Source organism: Lissotriton helveticus, chromosome 9 (assembly GCF_964261635.1).
Source record: "Lissotriton helveticus chromosome 9, aLisHel1.1, whole genome shotgun sequence".
Classification (NCBI taxonomy): Eukaryota; Metazoa; Chordata; class Amphibia; order Caudata; family Salamandridae; genus Lissotriton; species Lissotriton helveticus.
The window spans coordinates 1,093,523,855-1,093,547,756 of NC_136070.1; the positions used below are offsets into that span (position 1 = coordinate 1,093,523,855).

Sequence of the window (23,902 nt, forward strand, 5' to 3'; positions counted from 1 at the left end):
ACTATTAGACCAATAAAGCTGATGGAATAAATCACATTTGGGTGGATTCTTGCAGCTGGCAGTAACCGGCGACCACGTGATGCTGAAGTTCAATGAAATTAAATGAAAATCCTCTGCTAAAGAACTACCATCGGCCAGGGTGGGCATCCACGGCTCTAGAGATACACTCCAGGGTTATGATGTACCAAGCCATTTTGCCAATTGCGATTGGGAAAATACATTCCTAATCGCAAAATGGGTAAACCAATTAGTTCCATATTGCAATTAGAAGGGGGCGTTTCCATGTATTTGCAATTCACAATGAGATGTATCAATGGGTAGTGAGCGCAATTGCGGTTGAATTGATTGAAAAGTTGTCAACTCCTCGAGGTGGTGGTAGCCCATTCTTAGTACAAAGAAGGCATTCCCCTTGCATGAACACCAACATGTTTTATGTTTTCATATGTAAAATATATTGGCTTCTTCATTTGCATTTTTTGTAAGGAGGCTACTTTCTTTGTCTCCCTCTTTAGGGAGGCTCTTGGGGAAAGAGTCATAGGGATTTCCAGAGTGTCATTTTGAGCATAGACCTCTTACACCTCTCCCACTCCAATCCTTCTGTGAGCATCACACAACTGAACTGCGAACTTTGTATATTGCCTCCTTACACTGTAGTTAAACAGCCTTTCAGTGGCTAGACGTCAGTGGTTTGAACATTTTCTAAACAATTATTAATATTTTTATATTCATTATCCATGTCTAGAAAACTATCAATTAACTTTCATCTTTATTCATGTCACTTGGAAACAGCCACACATTTTCCGTGGATCAAGATACCTGGAACTGTGGCTTCTTCAACATTTTTCTCACTAAGATCCATAGAGGTTTGTTTTTGAAATTGGTCTCCATCTCTCTAACCAGTGTCACACACTTCACTGGCTTTGGAGAGAAATGCTAGAATAACATGTATTGAGATTAGTGTTGCAAGTGTAGGATTATTTCTGGTTCACTGATATTTACCTCTGAGGAACACACCATGTTAAGTCAGGTCCTTGGTGATACACTAATAATCACATGGATCTTTCCGAGTTGGAGGCAGCCAAGCTAAGGAGCTTGCTTGATTAAATGGGGGGTGGGGGGGTACTTGTTTAAAGTGGGGTCATATTAAATATCTCTGGTGTCTGAGACATCTATGCATCCATCTGTAATTAAAAGTACTTTTAGCAGGTGATGCCTCTTTTATGCACATCTTGCAAACCTTGAGGCGGGTGAGGAAGGGGCCTCTGCCATTATGGTATACTTTTTTTCCCCTCAAGAGCAAGATCAGTCTATCATAATGGGGGTTGTGATGTTAAGCCGTTCTGGACAAGGAGGTCCACACAAATTGCTTAGTTCTTCTTTTAGAGAAGACTAAGTCAATGTTTAGATTAGGATTATGTAATTTATGAATTTGAACCACATTTTGTTATTATAGAATAAATTACCACTGTTCTGATTTTATGTCTTACTTTTCATGCAGCTATTTTAAAATCTAGGATCAGCAACAAATAGTTTTTTGCTGATGATGCGCTAGGGCATACTGATTTCATATTTACCTTTGGTGCTTTTCATGGGTAGGAGGACAGGGATCTGGTGCCAGCAGTTTAACAGCAGGATTTTAATTAAGGTTCCCAGTTTTCAATTTTTTACAGATTTTTACAGATAAATACAGACAGAAAAGAATGTGTGCTCTGTCTGTATTTATTTTTAAAAGCAGAAAGATACAGAAAAGTGTGCTTCTTGTGAGTGACTCTCCACGCTGTCCTTCATTAATTCCAGACCAACAGCTGAGCAGATAGAAAGCATGTGGATTTAAAAAAACAGGATGAGATTTCCTTAAATACAGACATTAGTTAACATATATTTGAATATAATGCTATATTTGCATGTGCGTGTAGTGTTTTGTTAAATTTGGCAGCTTAATTTGCTAAAACTTGACAATTATCAGAGTATGAATGCATGTTTATCAGTTAAATAAATGTGGAAATATATCTTTTTATGGCTGTTTGTTCTCAAAACACAAAATAAATATGGAGAAATACCAATAAAATGTCCAAAAGATAAATAAAGATAATCACAGACGGAAATGTACAAAAAATAAATAACTTAAAACCAGGAGCCCTAATTTTGATGCAGGACTGATATGGAAGCATTCCCAACACATTTGGATCTATACCCGTGAAAGGAGTGACCTTTTAGGCAAGATGCATTTCCCCAAGCTCGAAAAGGAGTAGCCCTAAGAAGTTATCGCACCAAGGAAAATATTTATCTTTACAGACTCTCTTTTTCATCCTTAAATATTTGGTGTGGGTATGATCACCATTCTGATTCTGCTGGTGAAACTTGAAGGCAACGAGCAACTCTTTTGTGACCCTGTTACGTGCATGTACCCATGGTAACAGTTCTCCTGGGATGAAAGCATCAGCTCAGCAATTTAAGGGAAACCCCAGCTACAAATTTCTATTTTCAATTAAGAAAGCCACCACCACGGCGACCTTGCACTCAGCATGTAATGTCCTGTTTAAGTCAAATATGCAGTTTGAAATCATGTGATTCTCATTAAACGAGTGCCATATAATTTCCTCTATGATATACACACTGTGTCTTTAGAGCTGGAGCGAACTGGCCCAGGATTTCAGAGGTTGTTCGGTGAGCTGCAGATTTTGAGTTCGTTTTATTGTAAATAGCCAGATTTTAAATTACTGTGAAAATCTTAGAGGGTTTAAGAAGTTAAATAAGTTGCCCTCATGAGTACACTAAGGTAGGGACTATCTGTATTTTAAAAGAATGTGTTACTACAGTAAGCCTTGGAAAAAGTCCTTAGGGTGGTAAATCAGTGGGTTTGAACGCTAAGGGGCCCATTAGGATGGCGGGCGGATCGCCCCCGCCAGGCTGGCGGTAGCGACCGCCAGCCTGGTGGGGGCAATCCGCCCGCCATTCGCACCTAAATTTCACCCGCCAAAATAGGATGGCGGGGGGACCGCGGCGGACGGCAATACTGTCCGACACTTTTCCGCCCCGGTCGTGGCGGTGTCTATTAGACACCGCCAGCCATATTATGATGGGCTTAAACAGATGCCTTTCCGTGGCAGCAATGCCGCCACGGAAAGGCATGCGGTCTTCAATTCGGGGGCCCCAGCAGACCCCCAAGCTGAAGGGGTGGGGGGTGCACATGGGGGGTACCTGTGGTACCCCCCTGTATTTGCATACACAATGCGGCAGGCACCTTGTGGTGCCTGCCGCTTTGTGTATGCAAATGCATACATGAATTTTTAGCATTGTGGCTGGCGGTGCTGAGAGCACCACCCGCCACAATGTTAAAAATGCATGATGCGCCCGCCACTGTGGCTGGCGCATCCTAATATGCAGTGCAGGACCGCCGCTCAGCTCGCAGGCGGTCCCGTTTTCCGCAAGGGTGGTGGGCGAGCAAAGTCCGCCCGCCATCCTAATGGGGGCCTAAGTATTTGGTTAACACATTAAGGCCAGTGGATACAGCCTGTGGTGATGTGAGTGGCTTGTAGGCTGAACATGGTAGAGTTCAGCTTGAAAGTGCTTCCTGCCCAGCCATCACTTCCTGTCAATGTCATCCTTTCACTGGCCGTACAGTAGTCCGAATGACAGAATCTCCGAGCCGTGTCCATGTCTGTTGATCACTGGGCTCGCCAGTAGATTTAAACTTTAGTCACTTCTCGTTTGCATTATAAAATTTTGTGATTAAAATTATCGCAATTAGAAATACTCTAGTTTAATTTTAATATGTATGATATCACTTGACCATAACTGACCAGTACAATTAGATGTCAAAAGTGACTGCTTTCTTTGGTGCACAGCCAAGTTTAAGGTTTACATCTTTGGGGATGGATTCTCCGACCTCCCCTATGTGCGGTGGATTAGGTTAGCGGCTATAGAAGCTGAGTAGGTAATTAATGTTGTGTCGCCCATGCGGTTTGAAAAAGTAGTGCAAGTGATTCGAGCTTCTGGATGGGAGTGTATGAAGAGAGCTGCTTGCTCCATATGAGGATGTATGACATTACAACGCATGCTTTTACCACGCATGCCTTTACAACGTGGTATTTACAACGCATGCCTTTACAACGCATACGCTTTGGGGTGCTGGATAGTGAATAGTTTAATTTACTATTCCAACTCCAGTCCCCGTGGATAGTAGGGAAGGTGTCGGATAGTAAATTAAATCTATTCCCTATTCTAGAGCGCCCCCCAGCGCAATGCGTTGTAATGGTTTGCGTTGTAAAAGTTGCATCGTAAAGGCACTGCGTGGTAAAAGTTGCGTTGTAAAGGATGTTTCCCTCCATGTGATGATGGACTGATCATCCTGGATACCACTGACCGTATCTTGAGTTGCTTTTTTAGGGAGGTAGAGAAGTGAGGCTATGAGCTGTTTAAGATTTACCCATCAACTTCTCTCTTGAGTAATGTTGAATCGCATTAGGTGGGTGGGGAACTGAATCAAGGATTTTCTCCACCTGCCTTTTGTGCCTCTCGTATTATTCCAGTGTGTTTATAACTCAGAATTGGGAGGTGGTAGAAACACAGCATATTTTCTCTTTTAAAAGTGATCGAGTGAGTGTGCAGGGACAACCAGGCAGGGGGGGCAGAACAGGCTGGGGGAAAGGAAGGGAGGGAGGAGAACTAAAGGCAAACGGGGGAAAAAAAAAAAGAAAAAAAGAAAAAATTTATAAAAATAACAAAAAAATAAAACACTTACCCTTATGATATACATGGAGTATATTAACCTTAGCAATTTGGAAAGAACTAACAAAGTAGGAGGTTTATCTATTAAAGTTCATAAAGAAAAACTTTAATGGCTAGGATCAGTATATTATCACTGAATATATGCGGCCTCAATGATATTAAAAAAAGACAAAAAACCGCAGAAGGCCTAAGAACCTCCGGGCCGAATATCGTTTGTCTCCAGGAGACACATATCGAAGGGTCGCAACAATATTTACTAAAATCTTTAGGATACCGACTTATTGCAGCTACATCACAGGGGACACGTACCAGGGGGGTCGCAATTTTAGCCAAGGGTGGGGGGCTACAATTTCCCCGCACGAAAGCGGATACTTTAGGTAGATTTGCGATTACTGAATGCAACTTCAATAACGGGGCAACCAAATTCACGATATGTACAATTTATGTGGATATCACTGATAACCCGGAGGTACTGATTAAGGTGTCTAACGAGCTATTTCGCTGGCCCCTTCCCTTGATTCTCTGTGGAGATTTTAATATTCATCTACCCTGTAATTGGTCCACAGATCCTGGGTTTACTTATCAAGGCAGGAAACCAAAAGTTTTTTTTGCTCTTAAAGATCCATGCTTACAACACGGCCTTTTAGATGGCTGGGCCATGGATCATCCGGGCGACCCTGGCTATACCTATTATTCTTTTCCACACTCAAAACATGTAAGACTAGACTATCTGTTTCTCTCAAATAGCTTGCGCTCTACATGTCAAATCAACAAAATGCCCAGAATTTTGTCAGACCACAACCCGCTTAAGATTAACCTAATGAAGGGTCCTGAAAAATCGAACATAAATACATGGACTTTCGAAAGAGCTTTACTATTTAATAATGCATACAAGTCACACATGAGAACTTGGATCCTCGCTTTCATATCAGATAATATCGGGTCGACCGCCATCGACATTGTGTGGGACGCTCTAAAGGCCGGGGTTCGGGGCGAAACCATGAAATTCTCCTTTCACCACAATAAAAACGAAAAAATAAAAATAATATCATTAGAAGAAGATCTATGTAAAGCAGAAGAAGGACTTATTAAATCGATTCAGGAAGGTAGTCCAATTGCTAATGCGGAGCGCAAAGTCGCTATTGTTAAAAATAAAATCTTGTCAATTTCAACTGATAGAGCAGCTATTAAAGCTAATATCAACAAGGGTAAAATCTACGAGCTGGGGGAAAACATGGGCCACCAACTAGCTGTCAAAACTCGCGAAGAAACATCTTTTGCTCTAATTAAAGAAATTAGGGACCCGGATTTAGGCCTAAGATCAGATCCATCTGAAATAAGAACTTCGTTTCAAAAGTTCTATAAGAACCTCTATCATGAGGATAACATCGAACGTGGTGATCCCATTATGTATTTGGAATCATTTACCCCACCACACCTGGAAACAATTGAGCAGGAGTTGTTAGATGGCCCAATCACCTATGATGAAATACTCTTGGCAATTAAGGGCCTGGCTACCGGAAAGGCAGCAGGCATGGACGGAATTCCAACTGATTTTTATCTCACATTCGCCCCCCAACTTGAGAATATTGTAACTCCCCTCTTTCAAAATATCTTTTCCGGGGGGAACCCGCCCAGGTCATGGTCCATTGCCAAGATTATAGTATTTCCTAAAAAAAACAAAGATGTGAAAGAACTGGGCTCATACCGACCAATTACACTGATTAATGGGGATTCTAAAATCTATTCAAAAATACTAGCAGATCGATTGGCACCCGTAATTCACAATATTGTATCGGATAAACAACATGGCTTTGTGCCAGGCAGGTCCACGACTGATCATATTCAAAGGGTTATTTCCCTTTTTGATTATACGGGTGTCACAGGAGACCCTATGGCCCTCATACTGCTCGACGCGGAGAAAGCGTTTGATAGGGCCGCCCAAAGGAATTTCCAGGAGACTCTATCAAACTGTGGGATCGGCGGACACTATCTAACAGCAATTCAACAGCTCTATGTAAACCCCAGTGCGCATGTTTTAATTAATGGGGCTTTATCCGAAAGCTTTGCCATAACGCGTGGTACAAGACAGGGCTGCCCTTGTTCGCCCCTTCTCTTTGCTATTTATATTGATGTGTTTATTAACAATTTGGAAAATAACAACTCAATTTCCTCAATTCAAGTCCATAATGTAAAAACTAAATGTTTAGCATATGCTGACGATATAGCTATTACTACAGGTGACCCTATTAACGCCATTATGTGGATAGAACGAGAAGCCCATGCCTTTGGTAAAGTTTCAGGTTATAAATTAAACAGTAGTAAAACCCAGATCATTATTAATAACAAAATCACAATGCAAGACCCAAGAATAATTAATAAAGCAATCTACTTAGGTGTGAGTATTGATGCTAATATCACAAACATAGTCGACGATAATATTAACCCTCTCATAAGTCGCTCTAAGAAGGAACTACAGCGCCTTCATAATCTACAGCTTACTATTGGGGGGAGAGTTAATGTCATTAAAATGCTATTCTTCCCGAAGTTTCTCTATTATTTTCGTTCAATTAACCTTGAATTCTCCGAAGCAGTGTTTAAAAATATAGATAATTTGTTTTCACGATTTATATGGGGATATCACAGTCCGCGAAGAGCACTCAGGTGGCTTACTTTACCAAGAGATCGAGGGGGATTGACACTTCCAAACTTTAAATTGTATTATTGGGCAACAGTGTTGCGATACAGCGCATACCTTTTAAAAGGAGACATAGACGTCCATAACATTCCCACCCCGCAAGAACTGATTCTGGGTGACGGTTGTGCAGGTTGCTTGTGGCGGCACCTAAACGACCACTACTTTAAAAAGGTGAACTTCAAGACTATCTCTAGCACCATTAAAGTATGGCGGAATGTAAAAAAATTAGCGGGGTTAGGCCGGTATTCTTTTTATACACCTATAACGCAGAATTTAGATCTACCGGAAATATTCCAAGACTTAGTTTTGAATAGATGGGCCGTATTGGGGATAAAACAACTCGGGTGCTTTTTCTCGGTGAATGGTATAAGTCGTTCGAGGAATTAAAAACCGAATTTAAATTATCTAACAGAGATTTCTTTAAATATCTCCAAGTGCGGGATTTTATTTTAAAGAAAGGGGGCGGACGCATTAAATTTCAACCATGGCAAATTATGGATAAATTGCTATCTATAAAAACCCCTAAAATTGGTGAGATCTATGAAGGGCTTAATCTACTGATGCCGGACGATTTGGAGAAACATACCGCGGCATGGCAGAGTAGACTTGGCATCTCTCCTCGAACCTCTCTGGAGGCCTTAGAGATGTCAATATCAACTCTAATGTCCATGAAACTCCAAGCACAATTTTATAAAACATTTTTTTCACTTTATTATACCCCAGGCAAATTAGCAAAATGGGGGGACGGGTCTAGGACACATTGTCCGAGGTGCTCCCTTCCATCAGCAGACTCAATTCACATGTTTGCTACTTGTCCTTTACTAGTGAATATCATATCGACAATCTCTGATTTTCTTTCCCTCCTCGCACATTGCCGTATTAATATTTCAACTGAAGAAATTCTATTAGGTACATCAAACACACATCGACCCCACTCAATGCACAGGTTTATCTTCATTGATATGGCTGTTTACAGATTGTGCATTGCGTCAGCCTGGATAGATCCTTTAGCACCATCGTTTATAGAATGGAGAACCAGGCTGTTAGCAACTTGCAACATAGAAATAGCGATTTATAGAAACAAAGGGAGGATAAAGCGGAATAAGGGTTTGTTGATTTGGGCTCCTTTGCTAGATTGGATGCATGAGGAGTGAAATGCTTCAACCGTGCTGGTTTTATATCTAATGTCTCCCTCTCTTCATGTTTATACCTTGTTTATACCTTGTTTTCAGTTTGTCAGCATAAATGTTCATTGTACAAATGTATTTACTTTTCTCCATGTCTGCTAAAAATGAACATTAAGCTAGATTGTGCTACCTGTTCTGTTGGGGTGGGGGGTGGGGTGTAACGACGATGGTATATAAAATTTAAATGCAAATAAAAATTGTTAAAAAAAATAAATAAAAGTGATCGACATGAAAATGTATTTAACAGCATAGCAATTTATTGTAAATATTTGGAAATAAAACTCATTGGAATTTTTATGATACTCTGCAGAAGAGTTTGAATAGTCAGTTGAAAATAGTCATAAGTCGGCAATTGAGTTAACTGAGAGTATATTTATATTTTATGTTTTATTTTGCAGACAGTAAAGCCATTGTGGATGGAAATTTGAAGCTAATCCTTGGCATGATATGGACCCTGATCCTGCATTATTCCATCTCTATGCCAGTTTGGGAAGATGAAGGGGATGATGATGCCAAGAAACAGACTCCTAAACAGAGACTTCTGGGATGGATTCAGAACAAAATTCCAGACTTGCCAATCACTAATTTCAGTCAGAACTGGCAAAATGGCAAAGCACTGGGTGCTCTTGTGGACAGCTGTGCTCCAGGTAAGGGTTTGATCTTTAAATTGTTTGTTTCTATCATCTTTCATTCTAACCTACCAATATCCCTCACCTCCCATTTCTACACCATGGCCCTAACCCTATGTTTTAACTGGGGGGCTTAAAATAGTTTGGCTGCAAATCTGCATATTAAAACTTCAATGTTTTACCACTCGGGGTGTTCCTGAGGTGTGTATCAGAAGCTCTTTGTTCTGTATTACTCAAAGAGAGTCTGTAAGACATGACCTAATACATACCTAACTTTGTTGATTCCAAACCTACAGGAGTAATTTTGCAACGTGGTCAGTAAAGAGTAAGAACACTTCTGCAATGACTATTTCAGAGTCTCTCTGACTATTACTATTACTTTGGCTTAGGTTTGGAATAGGTGCATTCTAAATGTTGTGTCAGAAGTTTCATATTGCAGAATCTGGAAGAACTTGCTAAAGATGGGAATTCAAGGAGTAAAACCGATACACACCCATGGAAACCCATCACTACCGTGTCTTACATGTTGGGGTTTGAGTTGGAGTACACCATCCACCAGTCTGATTGCAGGTCATGGGAAATTGGATTTTCCACCAGCCTGGAGACAGGTGCTTTATTGCACAGTGCAAGCTTGTTGTACAGTACCTACTAATTCAGTAAGAATGTGCGTTGGAAAACACAAGCATCAAAACTATGGGGACTGAGTCCACTCATACCATCAGAATATGTTGGCCTGATTCCTGACTAGCTCACAGTGCGCTATCTGTACCCCTAAACCTCACAGGGTACCGGATGGTGTCTTCAATCTCATAATATGAAAACCATGACTCTGCCAAGGAAATCATGGAAACCGATCTACCCTTTTGTTTTTATCTCAGGCATACCCAAAGGTAAACACAAGAAATACAAAAATTTACATGTTAAACATTTATTGAAGAAATTGGAGTCTTGTGTAAAATACGTGTGCTGCATTGATTAGTAGAACTGAACAAAGTATTGCAACCAGCATTGCAAGAATGGTGAAAAAGATGAATATTAAACTATTATAATTGTTGCATTGATTATAAGAATACATACAATTGTACTCCTACCTAGTACTACCTATCCTAGAGAGCATAGGGTGAATGCAATTCTGCCAGGTACCTTGGAGTGGTCTAACTCCCCATATACCTGTGTTTGTTTGAACCGAAAGCCTGTTTGGTGTAGAAAGGGCTGCAGTCCCTCTCAGGATAGTGATGATTCAGCGGGGTCAGAATTCAGGCACGGGGCGACCACAACCATGGAAATGCTCCTCTGCTGAACAAAGGCTTGGGGTCGTTTATAAAATGCATCCAGACTCAATCTTAGGTGGACTAAAGGTCGCACAAACACATAACCCAGTAGACAGCGTCTGGGCAATTGAGCAAGAAAAGTGGGTGAAGTAAGAACAATACTGGTGCATAAACACTTAGGCCCTCATTTTCAGACTCTCTGAGATCCTGATTCATCCGGTAACAGGAATTACCAGCGAAATTGAGATTCTGAGATCTGCCATAATTCCCCTCACTCACCCTTGGTGTTTTCTGAGGGCAAATTTTGACAACTAAAAGCAGCCACAAGATTCCCATAGGAAATAAAACTATACTTAAGGGAAAAACTGGCATGCACGGGTGCAGAAACACTGATTCCCATAGGTATTTTCCCATGCCTCACGTCAAACGTGTAATTATATCATGACAGAGTATGGCGATCCGTGGGTTTACAGTTACCACATTGTAAGCCCCATGACTTTTGTAATGAGGGCTCAAGTACTAAAAATGATGCAAACAGTAGAACACAACAGACAAGAATCAGAGCATTTCAGGTGCTGGATGTCTAAAACTATCCATGCTTAAATCCTAAGGGGTAGCGTGCACGGAGATGCTTACTTGCCTAATCTATACCTGTAGCGGTTTGGAAACAAATGGATTAAGGGGCCTGCACAAAAGATACCACTGCATTTAGCCCTGGCCCTAGGCTTTGTTGTGATTGCAATTCGTAGTCTACAAATGAGTAGATCTAAGCTTATTTCCTTTTTTTGCCAGGCCTTTGTCCAGACTGGGAGTCTTGGGATCCACAGAAACCAGTGGACAATGCCCGTGAAGCCATGCAACAAGCTGATGACTGGCTGGGTGTGCCTCAGGTAAGAAGGAAAAGTGGCTGACAAAAAACCATTGTCACGTTTTAAGATTTAGACCATGTTAATATAATGATTAAGGAATTCACAGATTATTTGTGCGAAGAACAATTTTGAAATTAATTCACGGTGTATTCGTATTACGTGTGTAGCAGCTTCAGCAAGGCAACAGATTTCTAAAACATGACTCTTTATCCAAGTTTTTACTCTTCACACTTATTCAGTATGAAGTAAAAGTAGGTGTTGCATTTGTGTGCAAAATATTTGAGCAAACTTATATGGATTACATTTTTTCCATACGATGGCCATTTTAGCTCCTTGGCCAAGGCAGCGAGAGTTTATTAGTGTTATGGACATAGCGTTGGAAATTGACACAACTGTTACAGCATCTGGCTCACCTAACAGAGTACTTTGTGATGGTTCCCCGTTCAAGCAGTGGACGCACAAATATATGGCATTAAAGAGGATGAATGAGCTAATGAACGACTGCCAACAGGTCCTAGACCAGTACATTATTTTAGAGGCTTTTTTTTTTAACTTTATTTTTTCCATTTTGCATCATACTTTATCAAAAACCATGAGCGCTCACTGTTACAGTTTGTACAGCGTGAAAATTGTCCAATTCGGGAAAGGAAAAAAGAGAAAGCATAAAATGAAAAAGAAAACATAGTTAAAGGCATTGCACAACATGTACAGTCTTCGCGAAGTAATATCAATCTCCATCCTAGAAGTTGCCTGAACCCGTCCCAGCAGCTCCCAATCTTTACAATGTCATGTGGCACAACCATCGTGCTATCAGTACATAGATTTTACAGATCCATTTCTAGGGGTCCCATCTAGGTATCCTTTCTAACCCAGCAATGTAATTAAACGACCCCGGTGGGGGAAACAACCTTTACAACGCAACTTTTACAACGCCCTACCTTTACAACGCAGTCATTACAACGCAACATCTCTAGCGGCTAGGGCGCCTGCCTCCGGAATCTGGGGATCACGGTTCGATCCCCGGCACCGGCGGCAGATTAGCCCAGCACCATGTGACTCTGGGCAATAGCTTGCTTAATCTTCCCGACGGCCCCCCGCGCCTAGAGACCCTTACGGGTGATTGTGCGCTTTACAAATGTGGATTATTATTATCATACAACGCATGCATTACAACGCAACCATTACCATGCATGACACTACAACGCATACAATTACAACGCAGTCATCACAACGCATACCATTACAACGCATAGTACCCTTACACTATCCAACACTTACCCTACTGTTGCACCCCCAGAGTTAGAATAGTAATTTTTACCCCTACACTATCCAACACTTACCCTACTGTTGCACCCCGCTGGAGTTAGAATAGTAATTTTTACCCCTACACTATCCAATACTTACCATACATGCAATGTAATGGTATGTGTTGTAAAGGTAGTATGCGTTGTAATGGAATGCGTTGTAAAGGTAGTTATTAAAAAAAATTGTTGTAATGGCATGCGTTGTAATGGAATGCGTTGTAATGGATGTTGCGTTGTAAAAAATGCGTTGTAAAGGTATGCGTTGTAAAAGTATGCGTTGTAACGTCATACATCCCCCCCGGTGGCGACTCTGCCCTGCTCAAGCGGTGAGGAAGGGGGCAGTTGCTCCGTGGCCCCATAGTTCTTGAGTGGGCCCCAGGTGTCTTTAGGCTGCGATGAGCGCGGCAAGGAACTGGCATATAGATCGTAATTCGTGTTGCAGTATGTTAAGCTGTTCAGCCATTTCTTAAATGTAGGAGCAGCTTTACGCCCCCAATGTATGGCAATTTCCCTTTCCGCTAGCAATAAACTGGGGGCGCCACATTTTCGGACTGGTTTTGGGAAATTGGCAACATAGACAAATGCTGTCGGCCCCCTCTGCAAGATGAAAGGAGCTCCCGCTGCAGCAGACTAGAGGCATTGAAAGGAGCACCTCCAAGGGGCCTGGTGCCAGAGCTACTGGCTAATGTGTCTGAGTTCATTCGCGTCTGGCCACGCCCCCCATCAGAGCTGCACCTCTGTGTTTAGTATCATACACAAATATCATTCACCTTGAAGATGTAAAAATGACTTTGATTCAATCTAGGCAAATGGGAAATAGACTATGATGTAGAAGTCTTAACAAGAGCAATAGTTATTTTTTACTCATGAATGTTGGAGAGCACATACGCGCCCACACTCTGGGCATGATTCACAAAGGGACGTACGACTTGTGAAGTTACAAGTGCAGAGTCTCCTCACACGTTGCTGAATCTCTGCACTCTGGGCGGAATCTTCGGACTGCAGTGCGTAGATTCTGCCACCAGTAGGGACACTCTGCACTCGTAACTTTACGAGTTGTAAGTCCCTTTGTGAGTCAGGCCTTAGCGCGCTCTCTCTCTCTCTCTCTCTCTCTCTCTCTCTCTCTCTCTCTCTCTCTCTCTCTCTCTCTCTCTCTCTCTGGCCATGCTTGGCATGAAGTTGGGGGTAGGGCCAAGCACTTTACCCATCTCCATGTGGGTGCCCAACACCCGCCATGCACAGCCGTAGCCGTAGTCGTGGTGTGCATTTTAGGAGTATGATCTGGCCTCTGACCTCCAGCTGTGCGCCTAACCACCCATGGGTGGGCAATCCCCCCACCATGCATGTGGGATTGGGCGCAGTGCCTGTACAGTCACCCAACCTCCCACAGGTTATCAACTGCACATGGACACCCACCGACGCATGTTTATTCGTTATTCATTTTTTTGGTCCCTTGGTAGTCCTGAGTGCTTGCAGTCACTACCAATATTTCTGTACATTAAGGGCCCATGGGCCTAGGGCCAGGAAGTCCGGGAACCTATAACCTGCCCCTCTATAGGGTAATTTTTTAGGACCAGGGACTGAGTAACCATGTCCTGTTATGGTAGCTGCAACATTTCTTCTGATGTTGTGGAAATCAGAAAGCTCGCTCCCAGGGGGACCGAACTCTGTCCTGTGTGAGCGAGATGACCGATGGGAGAAAGAGTCTGCTTGGCCAATCACAACACTTTATTTTTCAAATTCCCTGGTCACACAGGACTCCTGAGGGACCAACTATCAATATGCCTCTGTTTTGTGAACCTTAATTCCTCCAAAACTGGTGAATGGATTTACACCAAATTACTAAAAGCACTCTTTTGGGGTAAAGATGTTGCTTTCTTCCAAATTTGGTGTAATTTGGTTTGGCTTTTTTCCCATCATTCAATTCTAATTTTCTTTATGGCAATTGCATGGAGGAATTGCTTTTTTGGCCCCACTCCTTTTAATTGACCTTCTCCAGCTCCAGTCCTCTTGACGGATCACCCTGAAACTTTCCAGGCAGAAGTTAAGATGTATGAACCTTTTATTTTGAAAGTATTGTGAAGATTTGTGAAATGACGCTAAAGTTATTACCAGCTCAAAAAATGCTCTTCTTATGGAAATACATTGGTGGTATACTTCTGGCTGCAAACTTATTTCATAGGGTAAATATATTACATTTATTCAGTTCAAGTACTTATTCACTATACTGTAATACCAAAAGAGACTGATGCTACATTGGAGTAATAGTCTGAATATATTACACTACTTTAGTTCAGGTACATAATCAACTTAAACATTCAAAGGACACAGATGATAAAATGGAGTAAATACCCTCGCACTTTTAGGGGTGGCTGGTTGCCCATTCATTTCTGTCCTCTTGGTGCTCTTTATTGTTGATGTTTTGGGCCTCCACAGTATTAGGGGTGTCCTTCATCAGGACCGTCCAGTTGGACAACATACTGCTTACAACAGTTTAAAAGTGCCTCAAAGTCCAGTGCCTCTATAATAAAATCAATATGAACACATTGTAAAAATATGATATGCATACAAATGCTCTAAATTACTCCTACTTCATCTGATCTTTTTCATTATCTCGTTTTTTGTGGCCCATTTTAACCAAAAATGGCATAATCTCCAAAATACATAAAACTTTATCACAGTAATTCCTTTGTCCCTAACCATTTTTCTACTATACACAGATCAGAACAAACATCAGAAAGCTCACTTAACGAAAGGTGTTTCTCATAGGGGGTTTCACAAGTTGTGGTCCTGTTTAACAACATAAGTGGTGACTTGCACAGCATGCATTTTGCACCAGTGTAATTTAAATCAGGAAGATCTTTTTTATCATTAGAGACCCTCACATTCACAAAATGATCAGCTGAGAGCAGTTTGACTTCATAGCCACCTTCAGATGAGTACAAATATTTATGCAAAATCTAGTAGAAAAGAAACCATTATTCCTTTCAGCATTTTGTCTATATTAAAAAAACGTGAACATGTAATATCATTGACTGTACATTCTTTTTTTGTAGGTAATTACTCCAGAAGAGATCATTCACCCTGGTGTGGATGAGCATTCAGTAATGACCTACCTGTCACAATTCCCAAAAGCCAAACTGAAGCCGGGGGCGCCTCTGAAGCCGAAACTCAATCCAAAGAAGGCTAGAGCATATGGACGGGGTAAGGATCCTCCCTTGATGTAAATGTATTTTGATTTTGTTTGTGTTTCAAACCTACAAATCTAGTTTGGGCAGAAATCTGAGTTCCAGCTGAGGAATGGTAGAGGCAGGTCTATCATGTTAGGAAATGTGTGGCAACCAGCCAAGAGGGCACTCCCATCCTGCAAACTTTCTCCTAAATACATGAGCACACACCTTTAGCTGAAAAAATGTGTCCTTATGAAAGGTTAGCAAGTTAAAACAATGTTTTTATTGGTTGTAATTGCTGCTTCACGGAAGGCCTCTTGTGATAGACCTGTACTAACATGTAGAGGTCTACTAACTCATTGCTGAAAAGTGCCAAGAAGCTAGAAGGCATTTGTAGTGCTTAAAAGTCACCACACATATAATGTTTTCAATGTTTCATGTCTGCTTTGTGTCTACGGCTGCTTTGTAGCTACATGTAAAATTTGTAGATGAACTCTGGATTATGGACTCTGTCTGATGGTCAAAACGCTTCATTCATTGTGGTATACTTATGGGATGGTGTTGGAGATACAACATTATTGGCAATAGGCACTTTCCGGAAATGCAAGGCTGTATTACTTCTGTCAACATTGTTTGTCAGGCCTTCTCTCGCGGTGGAGCTCTTGGTTTATGAAGTGAAGCCAACTACGTAGATACCAGCTGCTTTACCAATGTAGGTTTGTTGGTGCATACAAGTATAAACTTGAGACATACATTAACAGAGCCAAGGAGGAGTCATCCCGTCCCAATGACTCCCAAGTATGATCCCCTTTATCAAGCTCGACACAAAGGTCTAGAACATTTCTATGTCACTACCAATGCCTACACACACCCACACCCACACACGCACACGCACAATCACAGATTTTCTTAGGGTCAAACCCCTTCCATTCCACCAAATACTGCAATTGTTTTCTAACAATTCATATGTACAAAATGTTATATACCACCTTTTCATCCAACTGAATTGGGAAAGGAAGGTTTGTTTTTGCAGAAGAAGGCTTTAACAAAGATACATGAAAAACTGGATTCACTGTTTTTTCAATCCTAAATTAATCACAAACTTAGGTTGTAATGAAGCTTTATTTTCCTATTGTAATTTTTTGTGAGTAACCACACCTGCTCTCGTGCAACTTACTGAAGTGCTGGATGTCTCTTACAATCAGCATAAAACTTACAAGAATCTTTAGCTTTTTCTAACACTTCCTGGGCTGATTTCTGAATGTTAGTTAACTCAGTTAAGTATTTTTGCACTGAAGGAACTCATGGAGACACAGTCTGATCAAGAGGAAATATGAGGGGATGATGTCCATACTTCCAAAAAAGGGTGATATTACAGTACAGTTGTCTTTGTAATTGTATGTAAACCTTGCCAACTCAATGTCTTTCTCAAATCCTTCTCTTGTGATATGGCTTGACATTTCAAATACTGTGCAACAGGTTGATTCAACCTTTGTGTGCCCACCAGCCTTAGGTTGGGAACTTGTAGACAGACACATTTCCATATCTAGTTCTTTACATAGAGAGACCAAAATCTTAAAATATATTAAGATCTTATGTTAGTAATCAAAAACCTTGAAACACCAAGTAGTCGCACTGGTTCTGAAAATATCTGTGCAAATTCTTTTAAGATGGCCAACTTCAGCAGATATATAAATTGACCCATATTAGTCAAATTGCCCACAACCACTAAAATTACTGCGCAGCCTTGATCTTGGGTAAATCTATGATGAAATTCATTTAAACATTTGCCCAGGTGTGTGTGGCACAGGAGAGAGTCTCTGGCTTCAATAGAGCTACACAGCAACAAGTAAATCTCAACATGTGAACTTAAATGTTAATGAGAACCCATAATGTGCTGGTTCAGGGGTAAATTGACCTTGATGGAGCCCAGCTTTATTCTGTGGGCCTCCTGTCAAATATCAATTAGGAAATACAATTTCCTCCTGCACACCTGCAGAGATTACACACACAGCTGTATTTGTATCTTTGTACTGTGGGGGCTAATAGAATGTTTCACCCTTGTTGCATTTGGATGAGCTTCAGCTGGCTGAAGCGCAACAATAACAAAACGGAGCCAGATAGGATGGATGCTAAATCTTCATTGCAGAACACTAGACTGACAAAAAAATCACTTGTGTCAGTTTAGGGCTCCCAGAAACATTACTCCTAATGACAGAGGACAACATTCTAGGTGGAGACAGGTGGTCTCTTTTAGGGTCCATGCATCATGTATAGCAGTCTAAGACTCCTCCTCGGCCATTTAACTAAACAGAAAAATCAATACAACCTCAAAGAATATTCTCATTAATTCTGCATCCAATCCAATCCCTTCTTAAGGATTTTCAAGTAGCAGTCCTCGATTATCGGTTTCAGGATTGCCTGTTTAGCTTGTGTTCACTTGTCTGCTAAGATGAGATGACAGTAGTTTGAACACACTTTGAAGAAATACCTGTTTGCATATTTCACCAGGTAAAGTATTTTGGTCAGAGTAATTGCTTTATAGGAAGTTCATTTTATGTGGTACACTATGCTATCTGTGTTGTGTACTAAATCACTTCAATCAAATGGCAAGAATCTACTCGGGAGTATAATGAAGACCAAGGTTTCCGGAATGAGGCTTATTTAATCTTGGAAAGATATTTTCTGGACCTAAAATAAAGCGCCTTGTCTTTGACAATTGCTGCATTCACAAAAATACTAAGCTTGCAACTCACTTCAACTGCAATTTCCCTAAGTTGATTAATATACTTATACTTTAATTCAAAGTGTACTACTTTTGGATGTTGTGTCAACCTTGCATCCAGTATCATAAGCAAGAGAAGCTTGGATGGTTTTGAAAAATGATTCTCTAATGGCTGCCATAAGCCAAAAAACTTTTTTTTAGAGCTTGCCATACAAGAATCCATCATAAACGTGTTGGCTATACAATCCGCCATATTACTAGTGCGATTTAAAATAATTCACTTGGAGTACAGCAGACAGGACATCCACCATGTTTGCAGCAGACTACCCAGTGTGCCAAACGTTAAGTAAGGTACTAAGAATGGAGATAGGACTTTTTCGAATTATAGTGAAAAACTGATACTCTTCTGGTGGGTAATCAAAAATGCACCGAGTAACAGAGTAGGGGTCTCGTATAATATATACTGAGGCCATGTGATTCTGGAACCTTGTATCTACAAATACTAATGATTAAACATCAAAATGTGACCAGTCCATCGGTGGACTCAATTGCTTGTGGGGGCCTGCACTCCCTCTACATCCCTACTTCCAGCACTTTGTCTCAAGGCCCTTCATCAGCAAGGTTCCAGAGTTGTTTGTCGCAGCTGTTTATTTGTTTCTTATATTTCTTTTGTATGGCACAGTGTCATCTACATGGTGTATGGTGTTTCCCTTGAGCTGAGGCTTTACTTAGCTCATGGACATTCATGAAGAGAACTTCTTGTGTCATGGACTGTAGAATTCTTTCTTCTTCTGGTGAAAGCTGAACGTTATGATGGTAAAAATAACTAGGACTCCAAACGTCCACTGGTGAATTCTAAAACTCCAGCCTGTATTAAATAAAATTTACAATAAATATGTATGACAAACATATATATATAAAATTTGAATGGAAAGTATTTGTATATTTTAAGTCATTTTGAAAACCTAACTTGATTTTACTATTTGTCTGCAAACAAGCCCAGTCCTAGCACTAAGCAGTTTAGTTTTGGTGTGCAACAAACAACAACTTTGGCATATAGCTGTAAGCTGTATTAATCTTTCTCTTGAAAATTGAGTGAAAATAAGCAGCTACAATGTGTGTATTAATCTATTAAATACTTGTGTCAAGAAAAGACTTTACAAACATTGCAGGCGGGTTCAATCAGTTTGCATCAGCTACTATTTTGCAATTCATGTTCTTTCTTTAATCTTCTTATCTAGCACACATCCGGCCCAAACTGTATTTGACTGAAAACTCGCCACACCTCATTTAGTAATGTAATGCTTATCTTGCCTATTGTAGCAGAAAAGCAGAACAAACAATGTGTGCCCTCTCCGAGCCGCACAGGTTTTAGTTTGGCCAAACCATTGTTTTGTTTTTTTATCGCTTTCACTCTCAGCGTATTCTATCAATATTTATGTATACAGTTTGTTTGACCTAATTTATTTTGTATATTATTCTGAAGGCAAAACGGTGCATGGTCTTAAATACTCACCTAGTCAGTAACTACCATCATCACTACAAAGTCACTTGTAATGCATATATTTTTATAGGGATCGAGCCAACCGGAAACATGGTGAAGCAACCCGCAAAATTTACAGTCGAGACAATCAGTGCTGGCCAAGGGGAAGTGCTGGTGTTTGTGGAAGATCCTGAAGGAAACCGAGAGGAGGTATACATTTCCAGCACTTACTTTTGTTATTGTTGTGGAACCATTCTTTCAGTTAGTCTTCCTATCGTATTTCGATGCGTCTTGACTCATGTTCTCTAAGTTGCATGTATATTGATCTTCTGGTTGGCGACAAAACACTTTTAGCTACAACTCCATATCCATGCTGTCCTTCTATACCCTAGAATACTTTAGGCATGCATTGGTGTATAAATGCAGGCCTTCGCTGCTACATTGTAAATTACCTTCAGATCTATAACCTAGGAAGACTGATAAATCGCAGTGTAAATTTAACATAAAATAGAAATGGAATTTGGTAAACAACAATTTTCTTATCCAGTTTTGAAAACAAAAAATGTAATTTTATTAAAGAGAAGGAGGCGTAGATTTTGGGTTTCACTGCTTTATTGATCTGCCAGCAGCAGAGAACAGAAATGTGATGGTTTCAGAGTAATTAGGTAATGAAAACGATGTAGCGAACATACTGCCCTCGCTAGATTGTAATTTGGCACAGTGTCCAGTCAGCAACTATCGTTGTACATAAATGTTTGATCACTAAATGTCCTGCCTCTTCTTTGATTTCTTGATGTGGCCTAACAGCTAGAGTGGTCGACCTCGAAGCAGGGGAACCAGGTTCCCCTCCTGTGATTCTGGACAAATCACTTAATCTCCCCGTGCCTAACAAAATAAATGTGTCCATCTGTAATGCAATTGGTAAAGCTCTCTGATACCTCTGGGTTGATTTTGCAATATATAAAACTCCACTCAAAAAAAAACTTTGAAAGATAAGTCACCCTCCTCAAATTATAAAACCAACTGTCTACAGTAAGCCAAACATCAAAAAACTTGAAACTAAACAATTGTTTTGCAATGTCCTCCCCATTGGTGCCCCACTTGTGGGACACCCCCGCGCCGCACGGCCACCAGCTGCTGCGTGTGCCCCCTCGCTGTGCCTAGCTGCCTCGCTGCCGACTGACCCTGCTGCCGTCCGTCTCGTTTTCTCTTTTCAATCATTTGTGCCTGTTTTTATTTGCTAATCTCTTCCCCGTGTTAAGCTTGTTTTTCCCAATCATTTGTGCTTGTCTGCCTTGTTTAGTCTTTTTCCCCTGTTAAGCCTGTTTTTCCCAATCATTTGTGCTTGTCTGCCTTGTTTAGTCTTTTTCCCCTGTTAAGCCTGTTTTTCCCAATCATTTGTGCTTGCCTGCCTATTTTTTAGTCTTTTTTCCCGTGTTAGCGTAATTTGTGTCCATCTTTAATCGCTGCCCGCTCTGTTTCCCGCCTCCCTCGCCGCCCCCGCTTCCCGCCACTACCGCCGACCCCGCCCCTTTTTGCCTTCTGTTCCCTCCCCGCTCCCGCCTCCCAGCTGCTCCGCCCACCCGCGCACTTCGCCTTATATGGCGACCGTGCGAACGCGCAGCGTTGACGCGCAGCGGGCGCGCCGATTGTGCGCCGAAGGCGCGCCAAAGGTAAGCCCGTCTGCGCCCGGATCGCGACCAGCGCCAGGACCCCTGGCCCCCACCGACGGAAGCCGACCCGACGAACCTACAACGCCGCCGATCTCATCGCACTCAACACCGGCCGCATCCCAGGATGTCATCAAGCCGCCCCGAAGCACACCCACGGACCCTTCAGCTGCCACGCCTGCAAGTTCACCTGCATCCGGGCACACCCTGCACCAGCACCCGCCAAACCGAACACCACCAGCAGCCACCTCAAGTGCATCCTGCTCAACACCCGCTCCGTCCACAGACACGCCGTAGAACTCTGGAACCTCCTCGACACCACCGCCCCTGACGTTGCCTTCCTCACCGAGACCTGGATGAACGCCTCCTCAGCTCCCGACATCGCCATCGCCATCCCGGAGGGCTACAAGATCATCCGGAGGGACCGCACCGCCAACCAGACGGGAGGAGGCATCGCCATCATCCACAAAGACACCATCCGCATCGCGACCAACACCGACGACACCCTAACCACCGCTGAACACCTGCCCTTCCAGATCCACACCAACCCGAAGACCACCCTCAGAGGCACCCTGATCTACCGACCCCCGGGGCCACGCACACAATTCAGCGAGGACATCGCCGACTTCGTCAGCCCGCATGCCCTCCCCTCCGCCGACTACATCCTCCTGGGGGACCTCAACTTCCACCTGGAGAACAACAACGACCGCAACACCACCACCCTGCTGGACAACCTCGCCAACCTCGGACTCAAGCAACTGGTGACCACCCCCACCCACTACGCCGGACACACACTCGACGCCGTCTTCTCATCCAGCAACGACGTCACCTTCAGCCACGCAACAGGACTCCACTGGACGGACCACAGCTGCGTCCACTTCACCTTCAAGAGATCGACGATCCACCACCACCAGCAACAGGTTGCCCGAAGAAGCTGGAACAAGATCACAGCCGACCAGCTCACCGCTTCCCTGAGCCAGCACCCTCCGGCCAGCTCAGCGAACCCCAGCCAGGCCGCCGACAAACTCACGAAGTGGATCAGCAACTGCGCGGACGAACTCGCCCCACTGAGAACCCCACCCAGCAGACCCTGCAGCAGAAAAACACCATGGTTCACCGACGAACTAAAGAGCTCCAAGAAGAACTGCCGAGCCCTCGAGAAAGCCTGGAGAAGGGAGCCAACCACGGACAACATGACCACCCTCAAGCTCGCCACCCGTAAACACCACCAGCTGATCCGCGCCACCAAGAAAAATACATACAAGGACCGGCTGGACAACAACGCACACAACTGCAAGGAACTCTTCAACATCGTGAAAGAGCTCTCCAACCCCAACGCCGGAAGCAATGACATCACCCCGTCGCAAGACCTCTGCAACTCCCTCGCCTCCTACTTCCACAACAAGATCGCGGACATACACAACAGCTTCAGCAACCAACCTACGCAAGCCACGACCGCAACAACGCCACCCACCACCATCCTCCGCACCTGGACTCCGATCAACACCGAAGACACCATCCGCACAATGAACTCCATCCATTCCGGATCTCCGACTGACCCCTGCCCTCACCACGTCTTCAACAAGGCCGACGCTGTCATCGCACCCCACCTGCGGGACATCATCAACACTTCCTTCGACACCGCCACCTTCCCTGAGAGCTGGAAGCACGCCGATCTCAGCGCTCTTCTCAAGAAACCCACAGCAGACCCCACCGACCTCAAGAACTACCGTCCCATCTCGCTCCTCCCGTTCCCGGCCAAAGTCATCGAGAAGACCGTCAACAATCAGCTGGCAGCCTTCCTCGAGACGAACGGATCCCTCGACCCCTCACAGTCTGGCTTCCGGGCGAACCACAGCACCGAGACCGCCCTCATCGCTGCCACCGATGACATACGAACTCTGATGGACAACGGAGAAACAGCGGCCCTCATCCTCCTAGACCTCTCCGCGGCCTTCGACACCGTCTGCCACCGCACACTAGTACAGCGCCTTGGCAACATCGGAATCCAGGACAAGGCACTGGAATGGATCACCTCCTTCCTCGACGGAAGAACACAGAGAGTCCGCCTACCACCGTACAAGTCAGAGGCCACCGAAGTCATCTGCGGCGTCCCTCAAGGATCCTCACTGAGCCCCACCCTCTTCAACGTCTACATGAGCCCC

The 23,902-nt window shown here is 43.0% G+C and overlaps 1 protein-coding gene across 3 annotated transcripts in view; it reads left to right on the forward strand.

Moving 5' to 3' along the window:
- The window catches only part of FLNB (filamin B), a 530,593-nt gene that overhangs the window by 204,302 nt on the left and 302,389 nt on the right, over positions 1–23,902 (forward strand). For all 3 annotated transcript variants that reach the window (XM_078661490.1, XM_078661488.1, XM_078661489.1), the window contains exons 2-5: positions 9,015–9,263; positions 11,309–11,406; positions 15,746–15,893; positions 20,159–20,277. In XM_078661490.1, coding sequence (XP_078517616.1) covers positions 9,015–9,263; positions 11,309–11,406; positions 15,746–15,893; positions 20,159–20,277 — 614 coding nt within the window. The remainder of the gene's footprint in view (positions 1–9,014; positions 9,264–11,308; positions 11,407–15,745; positions 15,894–20,158; positions 20,278–23,902) is intronic.